Raw genomic sequence first — 25,322 nt, forward strand, 5'->3', positions numbered from 1 at the left:
TTTGTAGGGTGGAGTGCTGTTTTGCCATTCCCTTCCCATCTTCGCAGCCTGCATGTCATTGTAAAAAGAGACACTCCACATCAACCATGCCATCACAATTCACTTAGAAAGGGTAGGGTTCTTCTTTGTTTAGGGTCGGTTGTCTTATGTCATCAAAGGTGGACAGGGCAGACTTTGGCCTGTGTGGCTGGTTGGCTGTGTCTTCTTCAGTATGATTATTTGAAGATAGCTGGGCTTCAGTCCACAACAGTTAATCTGTGGATGATGATACGTCTTGTCTGGGGGCTGTTGGCAGATGGCTCCTCCCTTGCCTAATACTTTTATTGCTTCCCTGCGTCCTGAAGTGGGATGCTTCCAGCTCTTCTGCCCACTTCCTTCCCAGACCCAAGATCATCCTTTTTTTTTGGTGTTTGCATTTCTTTTAGTGGGAAATGGTTTGTAGAGATCACAGCCTGAGAATAACAGGTGCCTTTTCTGCGGAGTACTTTACACTTAGGCCTTTGTAATGTGGTTATGGGAGACACTGGTTTTCATGAAAACTTTCATAGAAAAAGTAAGTCTTCCCATTGAGACTCCCAAGTGAGATCCAGAACTACAGGATGCTTGTATGACCTCATCAAGCTTTCCTCTATATTGCTAGGTCCCCAACTTGAGCTTCAAGGGTACCACCTTGATACACCTACTGGGTTTATTCCACAATACCAACGTTGCCAGCAACAGTTTAATTACTAAAGAGTCCACACGGTTTTTGTAATTCCTCCAGTCTGGAGGATTCAATCCACTAAGGATGTAGAAATGACGCTTCAGAGTTGCTTGGGGTAGTTCTCTGACAGGCCACAACCCTGGAGCATTTAGATACAGCTGATTAATCTCTCCATCAATTTTTAAGGTTGCTTTTTAAAATTGTGTTTTATAATGTCACATATTCACATGGTCCCAAAGCCACATGTAAATAAGGGGTATTCAGTGAAGCTGCCTTCTATGTGTGCCCTGTCCTATATCCCTTCCTTTCCCTACTGGTGATCACATTGACTAGTGCTCGTCCCTCTGTGAAATGATATCAGGTACAGGTGTGTGTGTGTGTGTGTGTGTGTGTGTGCGCGTGTATTCGCCTCTTTGCTAGGTGCGTGCGGGTTACACTCCCTTGTACCCTCAGTGACATCTGGCAGTGCGTGGACACGTTCCTCAGTTCTCACACCTGTGCAGCTCTGCCTTGTGTTGTGGAGACCAGATGCTGTAGTTTGCATCTGCAGTGTCCCTCAGAGGCCTGTGGGCCAGAGGCTTGGTGCTAGCATGGTGCTTAGAGAGGAGGTGGAAACTAAGGCAGTGGGGTACGATGGGACCCCAGCCCTTTCCCCTCCCCTCACTTCCCAGCCATGGTTGAGTGGCTTTGCTCTCCCCACCATGATTGGCTGCCTCACCACAGGTCCCAAAGCAGCTAGGCCAATCAGCCATGAACTTGAAACCTTCAAAACTGTGAGCCCAAATAAACCTTTTGTCTTTACACCTTGGTTATCTTAGGAATTTGTTACAGTAACAGAAAGTTGACACCATAGTTTCAACCAGTCTCCTATTGGTGGACATTCGAAATTATGTTAGATGTAAACTTGCAGAAAAGTTAAAAATTAAATGTTAACATTGATTTTGGGGGGTAAAATGCAATGTTGAGAATGGGTGTCATAGTAACATGGAATTCAGTCTCATGTTCTAAAAGCTTTATCATGTTTCCTCTAAGTCTGAGTGACCATTCAATATGTAGCCATTTAATATAGCACCATGTAGATATCACAGTAATTCGATTGGTCTGTGTATTTTTGCAATTAGACTAATCTATTTTTAGAAATGTTTCCTAGGTATTCATACACACGTTTTAACTGTACATCACTCTAGTGTAAAAGCGGCTTGTTTACAATGATTTATTTAGAATGAACTCACAGGAAAGCCACATTTCCTGTAATGACTAAAATAGCAGGGTAGCCAACAGGCTGAGAAAGCATTTTTTAAAGAATCCCAGTCCTGGACTGGGGGTGTGGCTCAAAAACAAAAGAAAACCAAAAATACTGGCCTGGCACCAAAACAAAATTACTGTTCTTATTGATGTGGGTAGGCAGAGTATGAAATAATGAAGTAGTAGTTCTCTTTGGTGTTGGGGATTGAACCCACGGGCTTATGCATGCAAGGCAAGCACCCTACCACTGAGCTATGTCCCCAGCCCCCAGAGACTCTTCTTAACATGAAGGAGAAATGGATCGCCACTTGTAAAGTGTTTTAGAATAATGCCTGGCACATGTTAAATACTATATATGCTTTTGCTATTCTTTGAAAAGAGAAAGAGCTCTGCATACTAAGTTCCTGATTTCGCGCAGTACTGAGGGAACTCTTAGGCCTTTGGGGGCTCACGTTACCTAACACTAGTGACTTTATGTCTGGGCGTGTTTATTTTTGCCGCGTCAACTTCATTTAGTCGGCCCAAGTTGAGTCAGTGCTTAATGGTCCACTTCACCGAGCTCCGGGGGCGCGGTGCCAGGAGCAGAAGGCCGCGGGGCTGGGCCTTCCAGCAACCGGGGAGGGTATAAGTAAGCAGTGGCCCCTGAAGTAAAATACGGAACCTGGAAAACGAACTTCAGGAGCAGCTCTGGACTCGCTGCCGACGGGCAGCAGGTGAGAGCCCCCTGGGGACGCGCCCGGGCTCCTGGCCTCACCCCGGGGGCGGCTGGGTCAGCGGCGGGCGGTCTCCGCGTGGAGCCCGCGAGGGAAGGAGGGACTCCGCGCCGTGCACCTGGAAGGGCGCGAAGCCCAGGTCGTCCTCCAGCCGGGTCCCCGAGCCCGGGAGCGCGCCGCCGGCCGAGCTGGGGCCAGGGCGGCGGCAGGGGCCGGCCGGGCGGTGGCACTGGCCTCCGCTGGGGGGGGAGTGCGGCCCGCGCGGGCCCCGCGGGGTGGGTCGCGGGTTCCTCCCCGCGCCCGCGCCCCGCGGCCCCGCCCGCCGCCTGCTCCCGGGCGCCCCCTGGCCCCGCGGCGCACCGAGGTTTCCGGCGAGCGCGGTGGCGGGTGTGGCGACTCCCTCCTCCCCGCGGCCCCGGTCTGCCGTCTCCGCGGCTCCAGGTGGGCTTCGCCGCGACCCCCGAGCTGCGCCCGCGCTCTGCGCTGCCCGGCCGCGGCCTCCGGGAGGGCCGAGCCTCCGCGCGCCTCCCCATTCCCTGCCGCAGGGACGGCGGCGGGCACCCCTCCTGGCCCGCCCGTTCCGCGCCTGGCCTCCCCGGCGCCGGCTGGGGCGCGCAGGGCCCCGGATCACGCGGGCCGCCGGCTGCGCCCAGTCGGCCGTGTTTCCCAGGCCCTCCCGGGTGCGCCCGGGTCCCCGGGTCGCCGCGCCCAGGCGGTCCCGGGAGAGCCTGGCCGGGGTCGCCAACAGGGCGCCGTGTCTGCGCGGCGCCAGGGCGCTGGCTGCCGGGCCCGCCAGACTGGGGAGGGGGCTGGTGTGGTGGCAGACAGCTGGGGGACCCCGTCCTGGCTGCCAAGCCCTTTCTGAGCCCTGCTCATACCCACCGCGGGACTTGGCGACACAGGTGGGGACCCGGCAATTAGGAGTCCTTGCATCTCAGTTGCATCTGGCTCAGAGCTCTGTCACAGAGCGCTGCGTGTGTCGCCACTGTGGCTCCGTCCCCCCCAGGTTTCATCTCTCGTCATTTGTTAGATTTTGCCGTTTTCCCTCTCTGCTTCTAGGCCTGTGGAAGTCCCATCAAGGGACCGGGAGGTGGAGGAGGCCAGCCCTGCTGGCTGGAGATAGGCAGCACAGCTCCCAGCGCTGCCCACCGCTGGACCCCCTGGACCATCGTGGCTCCCCTGCCAGGCACATGCAAGAGGACAGACCCCAGAAAGACTCTGCTTTCACACACCCGCAGCCGCCATCCAGTTTAAGCCAGGGGTAGGTTTAGCATCTGCCTCTTTACATTTTCCCTAAAATTTAGATGCCCAAGTGTTACTTTTCTCCTGGGATGGGGTTCACTTAGGGCCAGAGCTCCCTCAGGGCAATGGACTTACATAACCACAGTTTGGGCCTGGGTCAAGACATTGAATGACTTTGTTACCCCAAGGGCCAGCCAAAGGGTAGGATAGCCTGTCCACACACCTCCAGGCCACTGGCAGCTCTGCAGAGAGCAGGACGAGTTTGCCCTGCTGAGGGATGTCCTCTCTTGGCCTGTACCATCCATAGCTGTGCAAAGTGGGCAGTCACCTTCCTGCTCAACAGCCCACTTTGACGACCAGGTCACTGTATTGAGGGCTGGGCCTTGAGTTTGCTTTGAGACCTGTGGCTTTTAGGGACGAAAAGAGAGACTGTCCCAAGCTGGGCTTCCTGGCTAAGCCTCGTGAATTATTTTCTCTCATTATATTTCCTTTCAATCAGGTCATCTCCCAAACATCAAAGTCTACGTTAGCATGCTCTTGAGGTGATGTTTTTTTTTTGTTGTTGTTGTTTGTTTGTTTGTTTGTTTGTTTTTTCCAACAGGGTTTAGAGACCTGAAACATCAATAGCTTCTGGGTGGTTTTAAGGATTCAAGAGGTAAGTAGCTTCAATATAAGTCAAGTCATTGTTTCTGTCACCACATCTTCTTAAGTTTGATAAAATCCCAACAACAAATGTCGGTTCAGATCAGATTTACAACAGGCAAACAAACACCTGTTCTTCAGGGCTGCCTAGATGAAGACCCCTGTGATTACCGTTCTCAGGGAGGAGGGATGTCTTGGTGGGGGCCCGATGTGCACTCTGACCCCTTGGCCCTGAAGCTCCCGGTGTGTGGACCTCAGCAGCGTAGGCTAGAGGCCTGGAGTCAGTGGAGGCTGATTTGAAAGCTCTGTGGTCCTGCCCCCCGCCCCGTGAGCAGCAGATGCTACTGAGGAGCTGATGGCAGGGTCCTTAAAAAACCACAGAAACCAGAACAATGGGGCAAAGAGGCCTCTGAAGGAGCTGAGAGTGGAGTGCTCACACCTGGGTTTGTGCAGGAGGTGTTTGAGATCTGCCCCTCCTCGGGGGCTGAGTAACTCAGAGGCTTTGTGACCAAGTCATGTTCCACAGTGTTACGGCTTTTAAGGCCAGTGTGAGTCCAGGGCAGACCGCTTGGTTTCACTCCTGCTGTTCCCAAGGCATGCCGCTCCCAACGGGTGACCTCTGTCCCTGCTGGAAGGTGGGCTCAGGATGTTATCGCCCTCGCTGTTCCCAAGGGACTCCTAAAGTGGGTCTGACTTCTGCCATGTGCTCTTGTGGTGGCTCCTCGTCCCCAGACACTTCCCTAACACTCTGTAACGCTCCCTATTCTGTCTCGAATGCTCAGAAAGCTCTTGTTTTGTTCCAGGTGCATGTCTGAACACTGTACCGTAATTCACCCATCCACACACCGGCCCTGTGAAGGAATGCTTCCTGTTATTTTTATTTTACAGGTGGGAACGTTGAAGCACAGAGAGGTTAAGCAACTTGCTCACCAGGGAGCTACAGACTGGGGTTCAGGCCCAGGTGACGAGGTCAGTGTTCACGTTCCTGCGCTGTGCAGCTGCCATATTACCACATTACCTTACTCAGTAGTCAACTTGGTGGTTTTTGTCAATGAAGTCCTATTGGAACACAGCCACACTCAGTCCCTTATGATACTGTGGCTGCCTTCTCAACAGAGGCACTGTTGAGGTACTGCCTCGGAAATCCTGCACCCAGCAGAGCCGGAAGTGTGTGCTTTCTTCTTTTAAAGGTAGTCTGGGGCCCCTGGCCTCATCTGCAGCCCTGTTGACAATGCCTCTCCACTCAGAGGTTTCTCTCTTTGGCACTAGGGCACAAGTTATGAGAGCACTGGTCTCTCTTGTCCAGTTTATCTTGGTCTGGGGGAAGTTTTCAGTGTTCTCTTTTTTCCCCTCAAGATTTGGTAATTTTATTCTGTAAAATAAGCCATAGACAAAAGGGAAAAGAACATACAGATCTTCTTAGGTGCTAATCAGCACGGCATCTGAGCCCAAAGAGGGGTGAACCTCGTGTGGAGCTAACAGGGGTGCGGGGTTGGGCTTCTGGGGGGGGACGTGGAGCCCCAGGGCTGCAGGGGAGGCTGAGCAGCTAGCAAGGGTGGCCTTGCTGTGCAGGTGGGGCCTCTCCCAGCCACCTGTGTGGATCCCTGCAGGGGCCAGGCAGCAGACCCACGCAAGCTCTAAGAGTGGTCCTAGACCCAAAGGGGAGTGGTGGGTTGGAAAGCCAGGACCTGCCTCCACGTCTCCTGAGGTGGCTGTGCACACTTCTCTTTACAAAAGGACAGCTTCTCAGAGTCTGCAGAGGTCTGCAATTTCTCTGAATATCCAACCTTACGTATGTCAAATAAATGTATTTGGGATGTGATGTTCTCCTCTCCCTTTGTGCATAGCGAGCTCCTACCACGATGCCGGGCACAGGGCAGGTGTTCAGCGAGCATTTGGCAAATGAGCTTCACTCAGTGATGCAGCGAAGGATGCTGTGTTTATGCTCATTTAGCTCTGGACCTTTTCTTTGGCTCTTCAAGGAAACTTCCTTATGGAGATGGGTTTGTTTTCCGCCTAGGTTTGGAGGCTGCTATGTTAATGCTGCTTGTCTTTGGAGCGTTACTGCATGAAGTCTCTCTGAGTGGTCAAGATGGGGCTGCCCCCGAGACCCACAGGGCGCCGGGTAAGCCCCTGTTCGACTCCGCCAGCCTCCGCCTGCATCAGGAGCACATTCCCCGCTTCTTGCACAACAACAGGCACATCGCCACCCTCTGCAAGAAGGACGCACACTGCCCATTAAAGGTAGGCATTAGGCGTCACCCATTCTGCAAGGACACGGTTTGGGCTGGCTTCCTAATTCTGGTGTAACGGTGGGGTGAAACTGAAGGTCGAATTCTGACTCTTGGACGTGCCAGTTACTGCGCCAGTTCATCCCACCACACTTCTGAGTGAACTGAACTTGTCTGAAAACCATGTCCATGCACAGGAGTGACCGTTAGTGTCTAAGCCGCTGCTAAAACGGCACCCAGTCCTGTCTGCACACTGTATAAATGAAGCAAATCAGATTTTAGGCAGAAAAGAACATTCGTCCCAAGTAAAGAATTCGCACCTCTTCCTTTTTCAAGGGCACTTAAGAGGTCCCTTGGCGCTTAATTTCAGTAATCGCTCTCAGCCTCTCTCCCCAAGCAAGACTCTGAGGTTGGAAAGACCTCAAATAGGGGCCCATTAAGACGTCTCAGAGGGCCTTGGAGATCAAAGCTGGGCACCAGGAGACGCTTCCTTTCCCACATGCTGGTGCAGGAAGCACATGAAAAAGCAGTTCCTGGAATCCAACCAGCGCTGCTCCTGGCGCCTTGCAGAGGAACCTGGCCCTGCAGTCCCTTCCGTGTCCCTCCCGGGCCTCAAGGGTGTGACCTTGGGACCTTGGGGGTTTCTGCTGATCTTGATTGATGAGCGAAGTTCCTGCTCCATTCAAGTTAGCTGTGCTTCTTTTAGTAACAAATTCCAGTGTGTGTATCTGCTCAGTTTGCCCTCTGAGAAAGGCCGTTTTTGAAGCCAGAATTTAAAGACATTCTAAATCAAATGGTCTTTGGTGGTCTAGCTAAAGAGCCTGTACGTTTGGTTAGGACAGACGCAGGCGTGATTAAGGCAGCCACTGAGAAGCAAGACTGCTCTTCTCGGAATTTACTCTGGGAACGTGAACCCTAGGGTAAAATATGACAGTTCTGTAAAGGTTTGTTTTGCGAATGGAAAAATCTGAGCATTCCCTCTAAGTGTCAGAAAGGAGACCCGTCTAAGTGTGCGTGTTTCGTGTCGCAGGAGCACTTGGAAAACCTGAACTACTGCTGGGGTTACGAGAAGTCCTGCCAGCCAGAGTTCAGGTTTGGTTACCCCGTTTGCAGCCTGGGATGGTAAGTTGCCCCAGGGAATAGATACCCTGCTCCCCGCGAGACTCCTGCTCTCTGGGCAGGGCCTGCCAGTACCCCGCTTGCCAGCGAGCCGTTTTGACTTAGATAGTCATTCTTTAGGTATTAATTTGCCAGTCCAGTCTTGTACTCAACTGACTGTCTTCATGCTGGGTGGGGATATCGGTCACTTCCTCTGCCAGAGGGAGAAGACAGTGCATGGCCCTGGACAGCACCTCCCCAGGGTAGGCAGAGGAGACAACGGAGAGTTTCCCCGGGATTCTGCAAGAAGCTTCCCGTTAGGGCGAGGTGGGTAGGGTGCTGTCTCTCCTCGTGAGCCCACGAGTCTGTGAATATCTTCTGCTGGTAGCTTCACCTATAGAGGAATAGTTATGGGGAAATGATGATAGTATATGCAAAAAAAAAAAAAAAAAGAGAATTAAAGTAAAGCAGATTTCTACAACTTAATGTTTAGACAGAAAACTCCAGGCCCGGAAAGAGGTGAGAGGTAAAAGCAGCTTTTCTTTTGCAAACAGGATGGACAGCGTGGAGGCGGCCCAGGACTTGTTCTGGAAGCAGGCCGACTTTGGGTTTGTCAGGGAACGGCTGGAGGAGGTGCGCGTGCTGTGCCGGCCCGAGAGCACGGTAGGTGCCTGGCTGTCTCACGCACCAGTGTGCTTCATGTTACTATCAGTCGTCAATGGCATTGATCAGGTTGTAATGTAAATAAAAAGAAGTGGCACCATCCAAGGAATCCCCTTCTCTTTATAGACTTGGAGTTTTATTAGCATCCCCAAAGGCGGGATTCTGTCTCCTTCAGAAGCCCTGTTCTCCTTTCGCATGTAGGTCAGATAGGTATATTTTGAGGCAGTTAAAATAGTTTTAGATTCAGAATCTCCTCCCACCACATATGCTGAAGAAGAGAAACTGGTTGTGGTGTCTTTACAGATCCCTTCTGTGGCTGCGCTCTGAGGCACACACTGTCATCCCAGCAATTTAGGAGGCTGAGGCAGGAGGATCACAAGTTCAAGGCCAGCCTCAGCAACTTAATGAGACCCTGTCTCAAAAAAAAAAAAATATATATATATATATATATATATACACATATATATATATATATAAATAAAACGACTGGGGACATGGATCAGTGGTAAAGTGCCCCTGGGTTAGATCCCCAGAACCAAAAAAAAAAAAGTCTCTTCTCAGGTCATCTGGGGCAGAGGATACACCTGGTCCAGGTTTCTCTTTGCTGGACTTTGCAGCGAGCTCTCCGGAACGCTGTCCAGTTGTCTCACCAGTGCTGCAGCAGACAGGCAGAGCAGAGATACCGAGCCACTTTCCTAGAGCAGAAAACAGGGTCTTCAAAGCAGTTAAGCGACTTCCTGAGCCCTCAAGCTGCCTTCCAGACTGTAGAATTCAAGGGCAGCTGGTTTTCCAGTGTGTTTCCCTCCATTCCACACCACACCCCCGTGGGGAGGACAAACACGAGGTCAGGAGGTGGTGTTGATCGGCTCCTGATCACAGAGTTCAGGTCCTGACTTGGATGGACAAGGCACTCGGCCGTTGGAGTTTGTCTCCTCGGCCTTAAAGCCATGCCAGTTTTGTAGCTTGTAGGGAGGATGAAACGAGGTTCTGCTTATAAAATTGCTCAGTGCAGGGCCTGGCTCCCCTCAAAGGGCTTGGTATTATTTTTAAAGGTGGATGATATTGTGACTGCTTATTGCTGAGGTCCCCTATTCCCTAGAAGCTAACGGTCCTGAACCCTGGCTAGGGGGCCTCTGTCACCTCCAGGAGTCTGGCAAACGAGAAAAATTAATTCATGAACTGAATACATGCTCTCTAGTACTGTTGGAGTGTCCTTGACTAGAGCTGTTAGCAGTTATGAGAGGGAGGGAGGCCTGGAGTTGGGAGGCTGGGCCCTCAGCTAGACTGCTGCCGGCACCTGCAACAGGCCTCTGGCTAACATTGCCACAGTGGCTGGGGCTGGCGCTTGAGGAGGAGAGGGCTGGGGAGGAGCCCGGCCCACCCCGCACAGCTCTCAGGGCAGCTGTGGAATGCCTTCCATGTGCCTGTGCTGAGTCTGATCCCCGTCCTAGTTTGGGGCCGCTGTGATACCGTAGCTTGGTGGCCCACAGCTGCAGAGCTCCCTTCCTCCCAGTCCAGAGGCAGGAAGTCCAAGACGAGGAGGCTGGTGCCGTTGGGTTCCCGTTAGGGTCCTCTTCCAGCTTGCAGAGAGCTGCCCATCTTTGTACCCTTGTCTGGTGCAAAGAGGGTGAGGGTCCCTTTCAGAGGGGCACTAACCACGCTCACCAGAGGCCCCACCTGCTAGTCCATCACACCGAGTGTTGGGAGATGGAGTCTTGCAGACAGGAACATGACACCAGTCCCCTGGAATCTTGGGCTCACTGCAGATTGCAGAACTCCTCGCAGGTCCTGTTTAAGGCCCTGTGCTCATGACAAGTTTTAGGAGAAATAACACATCAGCGTTTGAATCTGCAAATAAAACCCAGAGCGGAACCATTGCAAGGTGCTCCCTCCTTCAGCGCAGACCAGTGGCTGGGGCAGAAGTGGGCTGTGGCAGTTGACTCTGCAGCTCCTTCATCCAGCTTTTGGGAGGATGTAAGGGATGTATAAAGACCCGCGTAAGGAACCTCAAGTTCCCATGACCCAGACTGGCAGCATGAGGGACTCGTGGCCAGTCCTGCTGCTGGTGAGGCGGACTCCGCAAACTGTGGGAGACTCATATTAAAATCGTCATCACCAGGTGTCTCCTGTGTGTGTGTGTGTGTGCGTGCGTGTGCGTGTGTGCGTGTGCGTGTGTGTGTTTGCGTGTATGCACTTCTTGTTTGGTCTGGCTCCCTGGGAGAATGCTTTTCTCCATAGCTATGGGCCGCTTTGGTTCCGAGCACTTCTTTTTGGGAACTGAACTGAACCAGCTCAGCTTGACATCTGAGGCCATGCAGAGAGCCTCTGCGGGTTCTGCACAGGAACCGCACCCCGGGAGCTGGTGAGGTCCCTGCAGCCAGGCTGGGAGGAGGGATCCTCAGACACGCAGCTCCGCACCCTTCCTCCCTGTGTCCTGTGGGTACACCTGCCATAGACATGTCCAGCCAGTTTGGCGAGTCCTCAAAATGGTCATACTAAGGGCCAGGCACAGTGGCCACACCTGTCATCCCAGCTGGTGGGGAGACTGAGGCAGGAAGGTCATAAGTTCGAGACCAGCCTTAGCAATGTAGCCAGCCTGTCTCAAAATAAGAAAACAGAAAGGGCTAGGGATGTGACTCATGGTAGAATGAGCACCCCAGTACCAAAAAAAAAAAAAAAAGTCAAAGTTGTGTTTTTTCTTTTTCTCGACCTTATTTCAGAGTGACTCCAGTCTGATGTGCTCTCGTTACCTTCAATACTGCAGAGCAACCAACCTCTACCTTGACTTCAGAAGCATCAAGAGAGACGAGGAAAGGTACGTGGAAGGTGCTCGTAGACGTTCTGAGAGGTCTTGGGTCGGGACTGTCTGGGACTCGCTTCACAGGGAAAGGGTCAGGCTGGGTGGCAGGTGAGGCAGGGATGCTCCACCCGGGTCTTGATTTGATCCTGGTGGGAATTAGGCCACAGGCACCTGGAGACCCTCATGGGATCCTACTACTTCTGCATGATTTTTTTTCTTCTGCGGTGCTAGAGCAGCCAAGCAAGTATCTGCCACCGAGTTACACCCTCAGCCCGGCTTTTGCAGCTGTCTTAAATTTTCTATCATAAATTCAGTCACATCTCACCAAGTGGTGGGGATGCACTCTGAGAAACACATATCTAGGCGGGTTGATGGCTGTGCAGACGTGGTAGTCCACTGTAGTCTTAAGAGCCCCGTCATCGGTGTGGTTGCTCCTTGACGGGAATGTCATTGCACAAGCACATGGCGTAGATTCTCATGGACTATTAATTTTGAAATTCGCAATTGCTTTTATTCACAGCTCATGGGCTTGAGTCTTGAAAAAGTTTTCGAAACTCAAGTTTTTTTTTTTTTTTTTTTTTTTTGGCTATATACTAGATTCAAGGAAGATTTTTTCCGGAAAGGTGAAATTGGAGGACACTGTGAACTTGACTCGCACTTGTTGTTGTCTGAAGGTCAACGCAAAAGCCCTCTGCAGTCTTGGTAACGTGATTTTTTTTTTTTTTTTAAAAACACATGTCTCTAAAGTGTTTGCCTTTACTTTGGACACTTGCAGATTTCAAAAATATCAATTTGTAGATAATTTCAAGTTGTGTTACTGAATTTGCCCAGGCCTGAGCTGCTGAGGAGTGATGGTTACAGAAGAATCCTCGGTGGCATCTGCATCAAATATATATGCTTATAGAATAATAGAAAGTAAAGGAAAAGTCACTCAGAAGTGAATTTTATTCACTCATAATTGCTGCATACATCTTGGGGAACACATTTTCTTAAAAATGCACATGCTTTGGAATTTATCACTGCATGCAAAAAGGGGGTACAGTGTGGTTTGAAAGAGTGCACTCACCTCGTGACCCTTCCTCCAGGCCCTGCCCTGGCCCCTGAAGGGTAAACGCTGCCCTGACTTCCACACTTCTTATTTTGAGGCACTTTCAGACTCATGGAAGTTTAAACATTAAGCAGGGAGCCCCCACTGGGCTGTTGCCCCAGCTTCCTATGGCAATGACATCTCAGTGGCACAGCACAAGGGTCAGAGCCAGGAACCTGGCATTGCCACAGAGCTACTCCCTGCGCATACGTGGATTCACCAGGCTAGGCAAAGGTGTGCACTGTAAGTGTGCGTCACTGTCTAGGGACCTGTGGCCACCACAGTCAGGATGTGGGATGTTCCTCATTCGGACAACCCCGGGCTCCACCTCAGGGCCACGGAGGCTGCTCTTACAGATGGTCAGCTTTTGTGGTAGAGCATTCATGCTGGCACACCCCAGAGCATAACCGGGGGCCTGTGTGGTGTTCTGCAGTCTGCAGCCAAGTTTCTCCTGTGACTTAGCAGGTTTGTGCAGTAGGTGGCTCCCAGCTTCCGTTCCTGGTACATTTTGGTGTCTGACTTCATATAGAGGTGCCCTGGGTATCACTGGGTTAGTATCTCTTGCTCCGTAGCACATCCTTCCAAAACCTCCCGAGGGCGTATTTGTATGTGTTGTCTATTGCTTTATAACAAATGACCCCCAAACCTAGCAACTTACCCCAGTGAACACTTCCTACTGAGATAGAGCTGCTTCTCAGAGCAGGACTGGGAGCAGCTTGGGGTGTCCCACGAGGTCAAGCTGTTGGCCAGGGCTGTAGCCATCTGGCACTCAGCTGGCCTCCACAGTCCGCTGCTGCGCTCTCTTGGGTTTTAACAAGCCTCAGCTGCTCTCCGGCTCTTGGCCAGAAGATCCAGTCTTCACCCTGTGGGTCTGTCCCAGAGACAGAGGCCCACTCTGTGCGTCTGCTACCCACAGAGCACCAGCGGCTTCCTAGGTCCCAGAGGGGCTTCGTGCCCCAGGATGGAAGCCACAGTGTTTGTCTACCTGGATCTCAGAAGGAGGAGCTCTTGCTTCTGCTGTGTCCTGGGTGAGCCCCTGAGCCACCCCACTCTCCAGGTGGGAGGTAACCTCCACCCCTTCGGGGGGGGAGGCTGGAGTGGAGTCCTGCTTTTTTTCCTGCTCTGTGTTTTTAAAGGACCTGTTTGCTGTTTGTTTTGCGTGAGACGTGATCTCAAGGACCAGGAGGACCCAAGGCTCTTCCTGTTCACTGTGAACGTCTCCTGCCTCCTGCCTGGGACTGTCTCTTGTTTGCAATCAGGAAATGTCTTCTGAGAAATAGACTTTCCATGTTTCAGGGGAGCTGAGCTGTGTCTGCTGTCTTTCTGGGTACTAGGTGATTTGGGGAATTTGATCTCTGTCAGCATTCTGGAAGCCTCCTCTAGGAGTTTCTCTGCCCGTTCTTCTCTTTGCGCCTCCTAAGCTACTGCAAATCCTGCTGGATCTTCCAACTGCACTGGTAGATCATTTTGTCCAGCTTGATGTCCATTCTTTGTGTGGTAGGTTCCCGGTTTAACTTCCTCGTACATTAAACTGAATTTTAAAATCATCTTATTCCTGTCTCAGTGTTAAAGCTGATGTTGATTATATGAATGTCTTTCTGGGTACCAGGTGATTTTTGGAATCTGATCTTTTTTAATAGGTTTGAAAAGCTGCTTGTTGCCATAAGAAGGCTTCTAAACACTAGAAACAGGAGCTACCCAGTGAACAGATCCTAAGTTAAAATGTTGCAATAGGGAGTTTGGAAGAATCCTTTAGAAATTATATCCCAATTCGTAATTCCAGGTTTGCTGAGCTACGAACCTATACTCAGCTCAACTTCAGACCCATAGAAGATGGTAAATGTGACATTGTAATTGAAAAACCAACGTATTTCATGAAATTAGATGCAGGTAAGAAGTTAATTTTTCTGTAACTTAAATAATGGCTAATACGGCTTTAATCTTTTTTTGATATATATGTAGTCATTTTCTGTGAATTTTTAAAAATCAATGTGACTAGTGGTGGATTTGCTTTTTGCTTCTTACTCTGAAGTCAATGAACTAGTTTGACTTTCCTGTTACTTTACACTTTTGATATTCTAGAAGAAACCCTCACATTTATACCAAGTGACTCATTCAAAAATCACAAGAAGTAGGCGTACTTTCACCTCTGTAACTAAATTTACCCCATCTGGATTCTCAGTCTCCTGACCTAGATTGTGGGTTTTTTTGGTTATTGTTGCTGGTGGGTTTTTTGGTTTGTTTTTTTGTTTGGGGGACTGAGGATTGAACCCAGAGGTCCTTAATCACTCAGCCACGTTCCCAGTCCTTTTCATTTTTTATTTTGAGACAGGGGGCTTCTAAATTGCACAGGGCCTTGCTACACTGCTGAGGCTGGCTTTGAACTTGCGATCCTCCTGCCTCAGCCTCCCGAGTTGTTGGGATTACAGGCGTGCGCCACCATTCCCAGCTGGATTATGTTTTATTACCATTTTTTTTAAAATATAGAGGCCAAGGATGTACCGTGAGTCAAGGAGAAATGTCCATAACCCCCCCACCCCGTCAAACTTTCTAATATCGTTTCCATGACTAAAGTGACCTTAAAATTCTTTTAGAAGTTACCACGGCAGTGTATTTTGGGGGCAGAGGGAACACTAGCATTCTTTTCCCATTTATGTCTGCTGGCCTGCGTCTCAGCTGGCACGCGTAACTTTGACCCGGTGAACTGGTTGCCCTGGAGAGGAGAAACACAGGCCCTAGTGCTGTCACTGTCCTCCACACTGGGTCGTGTGGACTCTCACGAGAGGCAGGGCACATGGTGAGGCGTGGAGAGCCCGCCCGTGAGTTTTCCCGTCTCTGCCGGCACACGTCGTGATTCTTATGTTACAAAGCCTTAGATTCTGCCATGGGGCAAGTTTGGGTTTTCTGAAATAAGAGCAAGTAAATATGCCACGTCCGAAGTTCTGGCTCAGTGAAACGGGGCCAAGACACACCTGGCCTGCCTGGGGAGGAGGGGCGGGTGAGCTGCGGGATTGTGGGGCTCTGTGCAGAGCTGGGAGCTGGGAGCGACAGGCTGAGCAGGCATGTGCCTCTGCTGTCCTCACCGCAGCCTCACACTCTGCCCTCTTCCCTGTCCCCTTCACTCTTAGCCAGGGAGGATGAGCGTTGGGTAGCAGGTGAGGCCCTGGGCGCATTTCCCCAGGGTACAGCCTGAGTCTGCCCTCGTCCACACGTCCTCCTTGTGCCGAGCATTGTCCCTGCATGCTCCGTCCCTCCATCAATATCCAGAACTCCCTAACTGTCACCTGGGAGCTAATGTGGCTGTGTGGATGACCTGGGGGAGGGGCACGCATTCTTCCAGAACTTTATTTTTCTTGTTAATTTGACAATATGCCCTTTGCCAAAATTTTTCTGGGTGGAAAAAAAAAAATGAGCCTTTCCAAACATCCTCCAAGATGCTAGGTTGCAAAGAACTGAGTGGTTTTGCTCTTATTTTCTGGCACGCGATGTTGTCATTCACTGCGGAGAACTCAGAAAGTTGTCCGGCTTCTGCTCCTGAAACTCCCTGTTTTTCTTTCACCCGGCTTTTTCCTTCCTTGAACCTGCATGTCTTCAATGCCCCTCCCTGGGACATCGCCCCCTGTTGATTGGCATGTTTCAGGTTGAGTGCTGGGTGCTGCACACCCACATCTCGAGCAGAGGTTTTTAATGACTGCATGAGAACTCGCAGGTAGTGGCAGCTGCAGCCCCTCCACTGTGCCCTAGTGGGCCCTGGCTGGCTGAGGCTCTCACTCTGTGCCAGACACCGGGATGGACACTTGGAGGTGCCTCCTCTTTGGATTCTTAGGGCAAAGCAGGAGCTCAGGCTTAGCTGTCCCTGTTTCCGGTGGAGAAGCCACGCTGGGCCCCCTGTGAGCCCTGAGCTGGACTGCCCAGCCCTGTGCGCCTTCAGCTGGAGCATCCCGGGTCACCTCTTCTCAGCAGGAGCTGGCTCGTGTTTTCCCAGCAATAGTGTGGGCAGTAATTAAGCAGGGCAGAAGGGACATGAACAGAACCTACCGAAATGCCAGTTGTCCCCCTCACTACCCGGACATTTGTGAATGGGACCTGCTGAATTGATGTTTTAAAGAAGTGATCAGAAAGAATAAGGGTTAGTCTTCGTGTTCCTGGTTCCTGACCTGTTTGATTCCCCCACTTATGTCAACTCAAAGTCCCTCCCAGGGTTGGAGACGGGGTGAAGGTGGCTTCATGCTTGTGCTTGAGGGCTGGTTGAGGTGGATGTCTTTCCCGACACCAGGTATCAACATGTACCACCACTTCTGCGACTTCGTCAATCTCTACATCACCCAGCACGTGAACAACTCCTTCAGCACGGACGTGTACATCGTGATGTGGGACACTGTAAGTACCCGTGTGTGCTCCTCCTTCACCCTGCCGCTCAGGGTGTAACCCGAGGCAGAACTTCCCCACACAGATGTAACTGTTCCCACATACGTCGTGTGCAGCACACGTACACAGCCGAGCAGCTTGGGCACACTTGATGGTGATGATGGCATCTCCAGGGGACGATGCCCACACGGGGGAGTTGGAACACCGTGGGGGGTTCTCTGTGGTTCAGCTGAGCATCCTGACTCCTGCCCTAGATGCACCCAGGATGATGTTGCAGGCGGGTGGCAGCCTGTTGGCTGGCGGGCCAGCACCTGGCATCTCTCGGGGGGAGTCACAGTAGTCCACACAGCACGGCTCAGGTGCACGGAGGCCAGGTCCACCTGGGGCAGGTACCACTGCCACGGCTGAGGAGCCTCAAGGCCCAGGGGCCAATACCACCAGGAACAGCTGCATTGGCAAGGCCCCTAGATCCCTGCAGGAGCCATGCCCAGTGCCAAGAGTCACGGTGCCAGGGAAGCCTAAGCCTGGGTCCCTGGCTCCCCAGTGCTGACGCGGGCCATTGTCATTTCCAGAGGGCACTGGACACGTAGTTCCTGGCAGACAAGGAAGAGCCCGGGTCACAGGGCTCCTCTGTGGCTGTGGGGAGGTTGTGGCCATCGCCCCCAGGCCTTTCCTGGAGTCCGTGGGAGCGGGCACTGTGTCCCGGGGCCTGCGCTCCCCTTTCCTGCTCCCCCACATGCGCTCTCTCTGTGTCCCAGCCTTGCTGCCCCCGCCCCCATCCATTTCCTGGAAAGGTCTCTGAGCACAGAGGAAGATGGTCCCTTCCTGTCTTCTTTCGGTGCGAGTGCTCGCAGGCCGGTCAGGACATCCGTCAGAGGCCCTGCGTGGCTCGGAAGGCGGTTTGGCCCTTTACAGCAGGACACCTGCCCTCGCATCCCTGCCTGCCCTCCTCCCCCATGGACGAGGGACTCTGCTGTGGGCGTGTGGGGACGAGGGTTCTCACTGCGGTTTCCAGAGGAAGGGAGGGCCGGCCAGCAGGGAGTGCTGGAAGGTGCACGGCCAGCGAGGGGCCAGGGTTCCGCTGTGGCTTGGAACCCCCTGGGTGCCTCGTCGCCTTTCTGTGCAGTGTGCAAGGACCCACGAGTCCACAGCACGCTTCCCCCACACTTTCCGGAGGCTTCCGTTGGGTCTCTCGTGTCTCCTCGGGTGGCCTCGGGCAAGCTGAGCCAGCCTCTGCACCTGGCCTTCTGTGCACCCAGTGGGGTGGGACGAGGCATGTGGCCATGTGAAGATCATAGCCACCTGGTCTCTGGACACATGAGGTCGGGGCAGTCTGGCCCTGACTGGTGTGGACGAGCAGGGCAGGCGAAGCCATGGGCTGGGTGGCTGTCCTGCTGTCACCTTGCTTCTCCACTGCCCCGGCATCCATCACTACCTGTGCTGTCAGTCGAGGGCCCTTGCTCATGGCTTGGGGTGTCCACCTGGGCAGCAGGCAGCCGCTAGTCACTCCAGAGTCCAGGCTGCGGGAGCTCAGGGCAGGTGTGAGGAGCAGTGGGTCTGGTGGGTGCTGAGCTCCTCTGTGCTGGCCGGGCCTTAGATAACCAGTGCGTGACCCGCAGGCTGTGACCTGCATCCTCCAGGTGGACGGTATTGCCAGAGTCGGTGCTGAGGACCTCAGGGGAGTCCTCTGCCGTGGACAGGAAGGTGGCTGTAGCTACCGGTCGGACCTTGGTGACACTTTACATGCCGCCACCAGGTGGCCCCTGCTTGTCCAGTCCAGCAGTTCAGCCGCTCCCTTCAGGCACACACAGAGGCACTGTCCTCCAGACGCCTCTCTGGGGACACCGACGGCGGGGCTGGCCTCTCACAGACTAGGAGGTTTGTTATTTCTCTCCAGCTGTGAAAGTCACACCCGATTATAGTGGCCTGGGCGAGTCCCTCGCAGGACTCTGTCTTATTCAATCAATGGGGAGAAGTTCAGTGGTGACGTGTGACGCACGACTGGATCAGTCAGGGTCACTGCAGGTGAATTGGGCTGGCTGCTAAGTGACCACACAGAGACAGGACAGACCTTTCTTGGGGTTCAGTGACGGCTCTTCCACCTCAGCTCCCACAAAGCAGGCAAGAGAGGCAGCAAAGGAGAGACCTCACCTGAAACCCTCCTGTTTATTAGGGGGAAGACATTTGAGAAAGTTCCACCCAAATAAGGCAAGGGGTTATGTTTCAGGGGGTGGCTTGGTGATGTCTTGGGGTCAGCAGATTGACTGACGTCTTGGGAGGCCACACCCATGTCACGTGCTGTGTGGGATCATAGGCAGAGCAAGAGACCAGGACACACAGGTCACACAGCCCAGTCAGAGCAGCCATGTCAGTCCAGTCCCGTCCTGTGCTCAAATGTGCACAGCTCACACACACAGCCCAGGCTGGCTCGTGACAGTGACGTGCGTTGTGTTGTTGTTTTTTTTAACACCAAAAAACCAACAACCCGATTCAATAAATGGGCAAATGAACTAAACAGGCACCTCCCAAAAGAAAAAAAAAATGAGTAACAAACATATGAAAAAATCTTCAGCATCCCTAGGAATCCGGGAAATACAAATCAAAACTGCACCGTGACTCCATCTCACTCCAGGCAGAAAGGCATCCATCAAGAATACAGACCACAGTAAAACCTGGAGAGGATATGGGTCAAAAGAACACCCCCCACTGTTGGTGGAACTATAAACTAGCACAACCACCATGGAAATTGGTCTGGAGGCTCCTTAAAAGACTGGGTGTGGAGCCACCACGCCACCCAGCCATAGCACTCCTCGGTATTTATCCCAAAGAATTAGCTGGGCATGGCGCACGCCTGTAATCCCAGCAGCTCAGGAGGCTGAGGCAGGAGGATCTTGAATTCAGAGCCAGCCTCAGCAACGGCAAGGCGCTAAACAACTCAGTGAGACCCTGACTCTAAATAAAATACAAAATAGGGCTGAAGATGTGGCTCAGCGGGTGAGTGCACCTGAGTTCAATCCCCGGTGACCGCCCCCCAAAAAGAACCAAAGTCATCCTACTACAGAGATCCATGCATACCCATGTGTATAGCAGCACAATTCACAGTACCAAACCATGGCACCAGCCCAGGTGTCCATCGACGGGCGCATGAACAAAGGAAATGGGGTCTATACACACAATGCAGTTCCACCCAGACATAATGAAGAACGAAATCCTGCCAACTAATCCTGAAAAGTAAGAGGAGACCAGTGTGTGCCATTCTTGGGTTTAGTATTGATGTGGTTTCTGTTTTAGTCGGGTTCATCACTGCTGTGACCAAAAGACCTGACAAGAACAATGTTAGAGGAGGGAAAGTTTATTTGGGGCATTGTACTTTTGACTTTAGGGTTTTGGAACCCTTTCTCGCTATGACGAGTCTGTAAAGCATGATGCCGCTCTGACAGTCTTTGCTCATGGAGCGGGTGAGCATGCATATAGATGGTGCCATATCTGTGCTGAGTGCATCTGTGGCACACATAGATGTGGCACAGAACACGCCCCCGGCAGCTGTGGTTTCGGAGACGTGCGAATGCAGGCTGGGGGTGAGCAGAGCTGTTGGCAGCTGCCATGCAGCTGAGAGGACGTCTGTCCTTCCTGTGCAGCGTGGCTCGGCCCCTGTGCAGCTCTGCTTGTCCTGTGTGTGTGCGGCTTGACTGGGATCCCAGCGTGACTCTGTACCAACAGGCAAAGTCGGGTTTTGCAGCCATCTTGAGAAGCCGGCCGTGCCCTTCCCTGACCCCCTCTGTCCTGTTCCTCTCCCAGAGCTCCTCTGGATACAGGGACCTGTTCTCCGAGACCTGGAAGGCCTTCACGGACTATGACGTCATACACTTGAAGACCTACGACTCCAAAAGGGTACGGGAAGCCTCTCTGTGAATAGCTGCGGCCTGCAGATACATAATGGGAGTCTCTGTGAGCGCTCACCGTTGGCTTCTCATGTCTTGGTCTCTTTTGTTGTAACTAGAGTTCTTGTGTCATTGACCATATACTTGTGCAAGCCTTTTTTTTTTTTTTTTTGGTAACTTTTCAAAAAAAAAATGTGAATTGTATTCTCTTGGGAATAGCTTGCTGTACAAAGTATTTTAATGCAAAACGGAGATGAGCTTTCCAAGATGACAGTGCTCTCTGTTCTCTTGCCTTTTAACGGGTCTTCCTTCTCAGGTGTGCTTCAAGGACGCCGTGTTCTCGCTGCTGCCCCGCATGCAGTACGGGCTCTTCTACAACACCCCGCTGGTAAGTGGCTGTGGGTGGCCGGTGCACAGCGCAGAGCCCCTGGGCCGGCAGAGGCGCTCACGCCATGCCTCCTGTGCATCCCCTAGATCTCCGGCTGCCAGCACACGGGGCTGTTCAGGGCCTTCTCCCAGCACCTGCTCCACAGACTGCATATCAGGCAAGAGGGCCCTCAGGTAAGGGTGTGTTCCCTGTGGGTCCTGGGGGAGGCCTGACCTTTGCGACCCAGTGAAAAGCAACATGGCCTTGGCGGGGGAAGAAGGACCAGGAGACAGCGTAGCCTGGGCTGGGATTTCAGACGGGGCCGTCTGATTGTGGGCGTCAGCAAACGTCCACAAAGAGCTGCCCCCTGCACACCTCCTCCCCTGCTCTGTCCCCTTCTGTGGCCACATCTCCCACCTTCTCCCAGATCCCATACACACACACACACACACACACACACACACACACACTCATGACCCCGGCCAGAAGCCCACCCTGCCCAGAGCCCAGCCGCGGGGTCGGGAACAGGTCAGTCTTGGTGGCTGAGGTAGAGGTGGTCACTTTGAACTGTCACAGCACGACGGTGCGTATTTGGGGGCACATTGTGATATTTGGATACATGATACGAAGTGTGATGATCAAGGGACAGAATGGGGCACGCCCTCCGTCTCTCCCAGGTGCTATGTCCTGGAGCGTTCTGGTCCTGTCTCCCAGCACATAGCGATGGCCTCTTGTCAAGCTGGTCACCTGCAGTGCTTCAGAGTGCTGGAACTTAGTCCTCTTTCCTGGCTGATTCACTGTACACATTTCTTCCATTTTCATCCAAGGTGTCCCCCGTGGCAAGGTGACATTCCTTCTTGGGGCTGAGTCACATTCCACTGTGTAGACATGCCACTTGTGCTCCTCAGGGGGACACCCTTGTGCTCCCCGAGAGCCAGGTGGGGAGTCCAGCCAAACGTGCACCGTCCCGGGGGCGTCCTGGTCGGGTTTCTCCTGTGGAAAGCACATCTTAGGTCTGGGTGTCCATCGTCCATCCAGACACGTGTGCCATTACTTTCCATTCTCGTTTTGATTACAGGATGGAAAACTTCGAGTCACCATTCTCTCCCGGAGCACAGGGTATCGCAAAATACTGAACCAAGACCAGGTTAGTTTTCCACGCGCTCGTTCAATATCCTCCCACGGAATTCACCGCCTGACCAGTGAATGGCCGGTGTGTTTCTACATCGCTTGAGAATCTTCAGTTTGAAACTCTGCTGCCAGGGTTTTGGACATCTCGACGGCCTGTCCAGGTTTAGTTGCTGGACTTGACTGGTGGGTGGAAGTCCCCACACCACCCTCTGCCCGAGCCAGCTTGCCGTGCTGCGAGTGTCCCTGAGCCCTGGCTGAGCCAGGAGGGCGGCAGAACTGGAGTCCTGCTGCCACACCACGGCCGCAGTGGTAGCTCTCGCCCTCCAGGAGAGCCAGTGGCAGTTTGCAGGGTGTCTCTGGGAGATGGTTGATGGCATGTGGCAATACTGTGGCCCTGGCAGCAGATACAGGTGCAGAGTCTCCGTCCACTTCTGGGACTGTCTTAGGAATTCCTCGCCTCTTGGCATCCCAGTCCCTTTCCACAGCTCAGGTCACGAAACTGTCTTTCTCCTCAGTGAGGTGGCCGCGTCAGGCCCGTGGAGCTGCAGGCCCCGAGGGTAGCCAAGGGTAGCCGTCAGAGTGCAGCGTGGGCCACGAAAGCCTGTGGAGGGCTGGAGGCAGCTCAGGGCAGGCCCTGGGTTCGGTCCTAGCCCACACAGGAAACCCGCTGAGCAGCTGCTGTGAGCCTGGCTTTCAGCAATATAGGGAGGGTCCCTGCCCCGTGGAGCTGGAGAGACAGAGGAGGAACAGGCAGGTCAGCCAGTGGGGGGACCTCAGGAGCCGGAGTGTGTGCAGGAAGCTCTCCAGGTGCTGGGTGGAGACCGGGAGGTGTGAAGGGAAACGTGGAGAGGGGCCGCCCGCGAGGAGCCTTCATCAGAGTGGAGTCCAGCCAGGGAAAGCCTCTGCCCAGAGGTGGGGTGCTCCAGTGGAACAGGCTTCTGTTGTTCTGGAAATGGGGCAACCTAATGTGGCTGCAGCATCTCCAGGAAGCTGGGGATGTCACAGGAGCTCAGAGGAGCCGGGTGTGGTGCCGCCTGTGGACCAAGGTCAGGACCTGGACTTTGTTCCAGTGTGAGTTGAGAGCCCTGAGCAGGGTGTGGTGGGCAGGATAACGTCCCCTGTCCCTCTGCCTTGTGCTCAGCTCTGGGTCCTATGAATAGGGCGGGTGACATGGTGAGGGCTGTTGCAGCAGCAAGTGGACTCAGCGTCCCGGTGCTGCCTTAGAATAGGAAGGCCACCTGGATCCCTCACTGGGCAGCTATCCCAGATGGCCTGGAACTCTGTCCACCGTCCACCACAACCTCTGCCCCTCCCCGGGGAGCTCTTCCCTTGGCTGGGTTCAGATCTCAGCTTATCTTTCCTTGCAGGGGAAGAGGAGGGAGAAGGCGAGGGAGGGGAGGAGGATTAGGGAGGCTCAGGGGTGCTGGCTGTGAAGGTGGGGGAAGGGCCTAAGCCTCAGCCGTGGAAGGTTCCAGGAGCTGGGGAGGGGAGTCTCCCATAGGGACACAGCCCTGCCAGCACCCTGCCTTAGCCCTGCGACACCCTTGTTGGGTGCGGACCCTACAGAGCTGTGAAGGATGCACTGTGCTGTTTAAGTTGCTGGATTCCTAGTAACTTCTTGCAGCCCTGGGTTGAAGACAAACACACCCCAGAGACACGGTGGCTTGAGTACCCGAGAGTCACTCTGGCTGCGGGAGTGTGTGTGGGAGTGTGCGCAGGGCAGGGGGGGACAGACTTTGATGGATAAAGTATTGACATGGGTCCATCTGATGTGAGCAGGATGTTCCTGGGGGTCCAGGGGCTGTTGGGAGAGAGGACCAGGTGTGTGAGGGGCTGGGGTTCTCAGTCACTGCCTGTGGCTTCCGTAGCAGCAGAGTAGCATGCGCTGGGTAAGAGCACGGGTTCTGGGGGCAGAAGTCCTAGACTTGAGTTTGCCTCTGCGTTTGCCAGCCGGGAGAGCCTGAGGAAGTTAACTCTCATTTATAAATGGGCTTCGTCTTCATAGTATTTACTGATTTTTTTTTCCTTTTTTTTTGGTGCTGGGAATTGAAGCCAGGGGTTCTTTACTACTGAGCTACATCCCCACTTAGTTACTATATCCCTCACTTAGTTACTTAGACTGACCTTGAACTTGGGATCCTCCTGTCTCAGCCTCTCAAATTGCTGGGATTACAGGCATGCACCCCTGTGCTGTGCTAGGCTTTGGTCTGATTTTTTTTTTTTGTGTGTGAGAATTAAGTAAAATGACTTAAAGTACTTACAAATGCCTGCATAGCTGCGTGGGGTGGCACACGTCTATAATCTCAGTGAGTTAGGAGGCTGAGGCAGGAGGATCGTGATTTCAAGGCCAGTCTCAGCAACTTGAGGAAACCCTGTCTCAAAATTTTAATAAAGGGGTGGGGATGTAAAAGAGTGGTAAAGTACCCCTGGGTTCAATCCACAGCACCATAAAAAACAAACCAAAGACAAATGCCTGCCCATCAATGCATTTTTGAAACCTTAGTTTACGGTACTGGTTGGTCTGGGTGCTGAACCCTGGGCCTCCTGCCTGCTGGGCAAGCTCTCCCCACGGAGCCAAGCCAGCCGTCTGGCGCCCTGTAAACGCTGACACTGCTGTGGAGTGTCAGCTGTGCCCCAAGGCCACGTGACACAGGGCAGAAATCACTGGACGGGGGGACCCACAGCGTTGGGTCACTGTGGCTGCTGGTGAGGGACCGAGAGAACCCTGGCCATGTTTTGGATACACGTCAATCATGCTTCCACATTTTTTTCCACCAAAACATCAGTATTTCCAGAGCCTGGGCTCCAGGGTGCCACTGATGATTGGTTCTGAAATGAGACAGTGGGAAGAAAACCAGCAGAATGTCTGGAACATTGTAGGTGCCGGCTAATACTGTAGCGGTGGGTGGTGGCATGTGGCACTTGCCCGTACTGAGCACCTGTGCCCCGGGCGGACTCCTTTCAGCCTCAGACAAAGCTCTACAAAGCTGGGGTTGGGGGCGGGTGTGGGTGTTCAGCGGGTGGAACCAGGATTAGAGCTCAGGTGAGTTCCGAGCAGTGGCCCTGAAGGATACTTCTCACCTGAACGATGCCACGTGCAAAAGCAAGAAGCTTCAAAACCGATGGAGGAAAGTGAGACAGAAGGGAAGGA

General features: G+C 53.1%; 1 protein-coding gene across 2 annotated transcripts in view; it reads left to right on the top strand.

The window, feature by feature from the left end:
* Positions 1–2,483: 2,483 nt before the first annotated feature.
* Eogt (EGF domain specific O-linked N-acetylglucosamine transferase) overlaps positions 2,484–25,322 on the top strand; it is a 29,637-nt gene continuing 6,798 nt past the window's right edge. Inside the window, exons 1-15 of one of the 2 annotated variants that reach the window (XM_027931930.3) lie at positions 2,484–2,661; positions 3,721–3,922; positions 4,505–4,558; positions 5,434–5,514; positions 6,566–6,789; positions 7,807–7,898; positions 8,429–8,537; positions 11,258–11,352; positions 11,935–12,039; positions 14,208–14,314; positions 16,701–16,804; positions 20,591–20,683; positions 20,990–21,061; positions 21,148–21,234; positions 22,119–22,187. In XM_027931930.3, the coding sequence (XP_027787731.2) occupies positions 6,580–6,789; positions 7,807–7,898; positions 8,429–8,537; positions 11,258–11,352; positions 11,935–12,039; positions 14,208–14,314; positions 16,701–16,804; positions 20,591–20,683; positions 20,990–21,061; positions 21,148–21,234; positions 22,119–22,187 (1,143 nt within the window). In that variant the 5' untranslated portion in view covers positions 2,484–2,661; positions 3,721–3,922; positions 4,505–4,558; positions 5,434–5,514; positions 6,566–6,579. Of the gene's footprint in view, positions 2,662–3,009; positions 3,103–3,720; positions 3,923–4,504; positions 4,559–5,433; positions 5,515–6,565; positions 6,790–7,806; positions 7,899–8,428; positions 8,538–11,257; positions 11,353–11,934; positions 12,040–14,207; positions 14,315–16,700; positions 16,805–20,590; positions 20,684–20,989; positions 21,062–21,147; positions 21,235–22,118; positions 22,188–25,322 lie in introns of those variants that run through there. The other variant, XM_027931929.3, reaches the window with a different exon arrangement.

Source organism: Marmota flaviventris, chromosome 20, assembly GCF_047511675.1.
Source record: "Marmota flaviventris isolate mMarFla1 chromosome 20, mMarFla1.hap1, whole genome shotgun sequence".
NCBI classification, from domain to species: domain Eukaryota; kingdom Metazoa; phylum Chordata; class Mammalia; order Rodentia; family Sciuridae; genus Marmota; species Marmota flaviventris.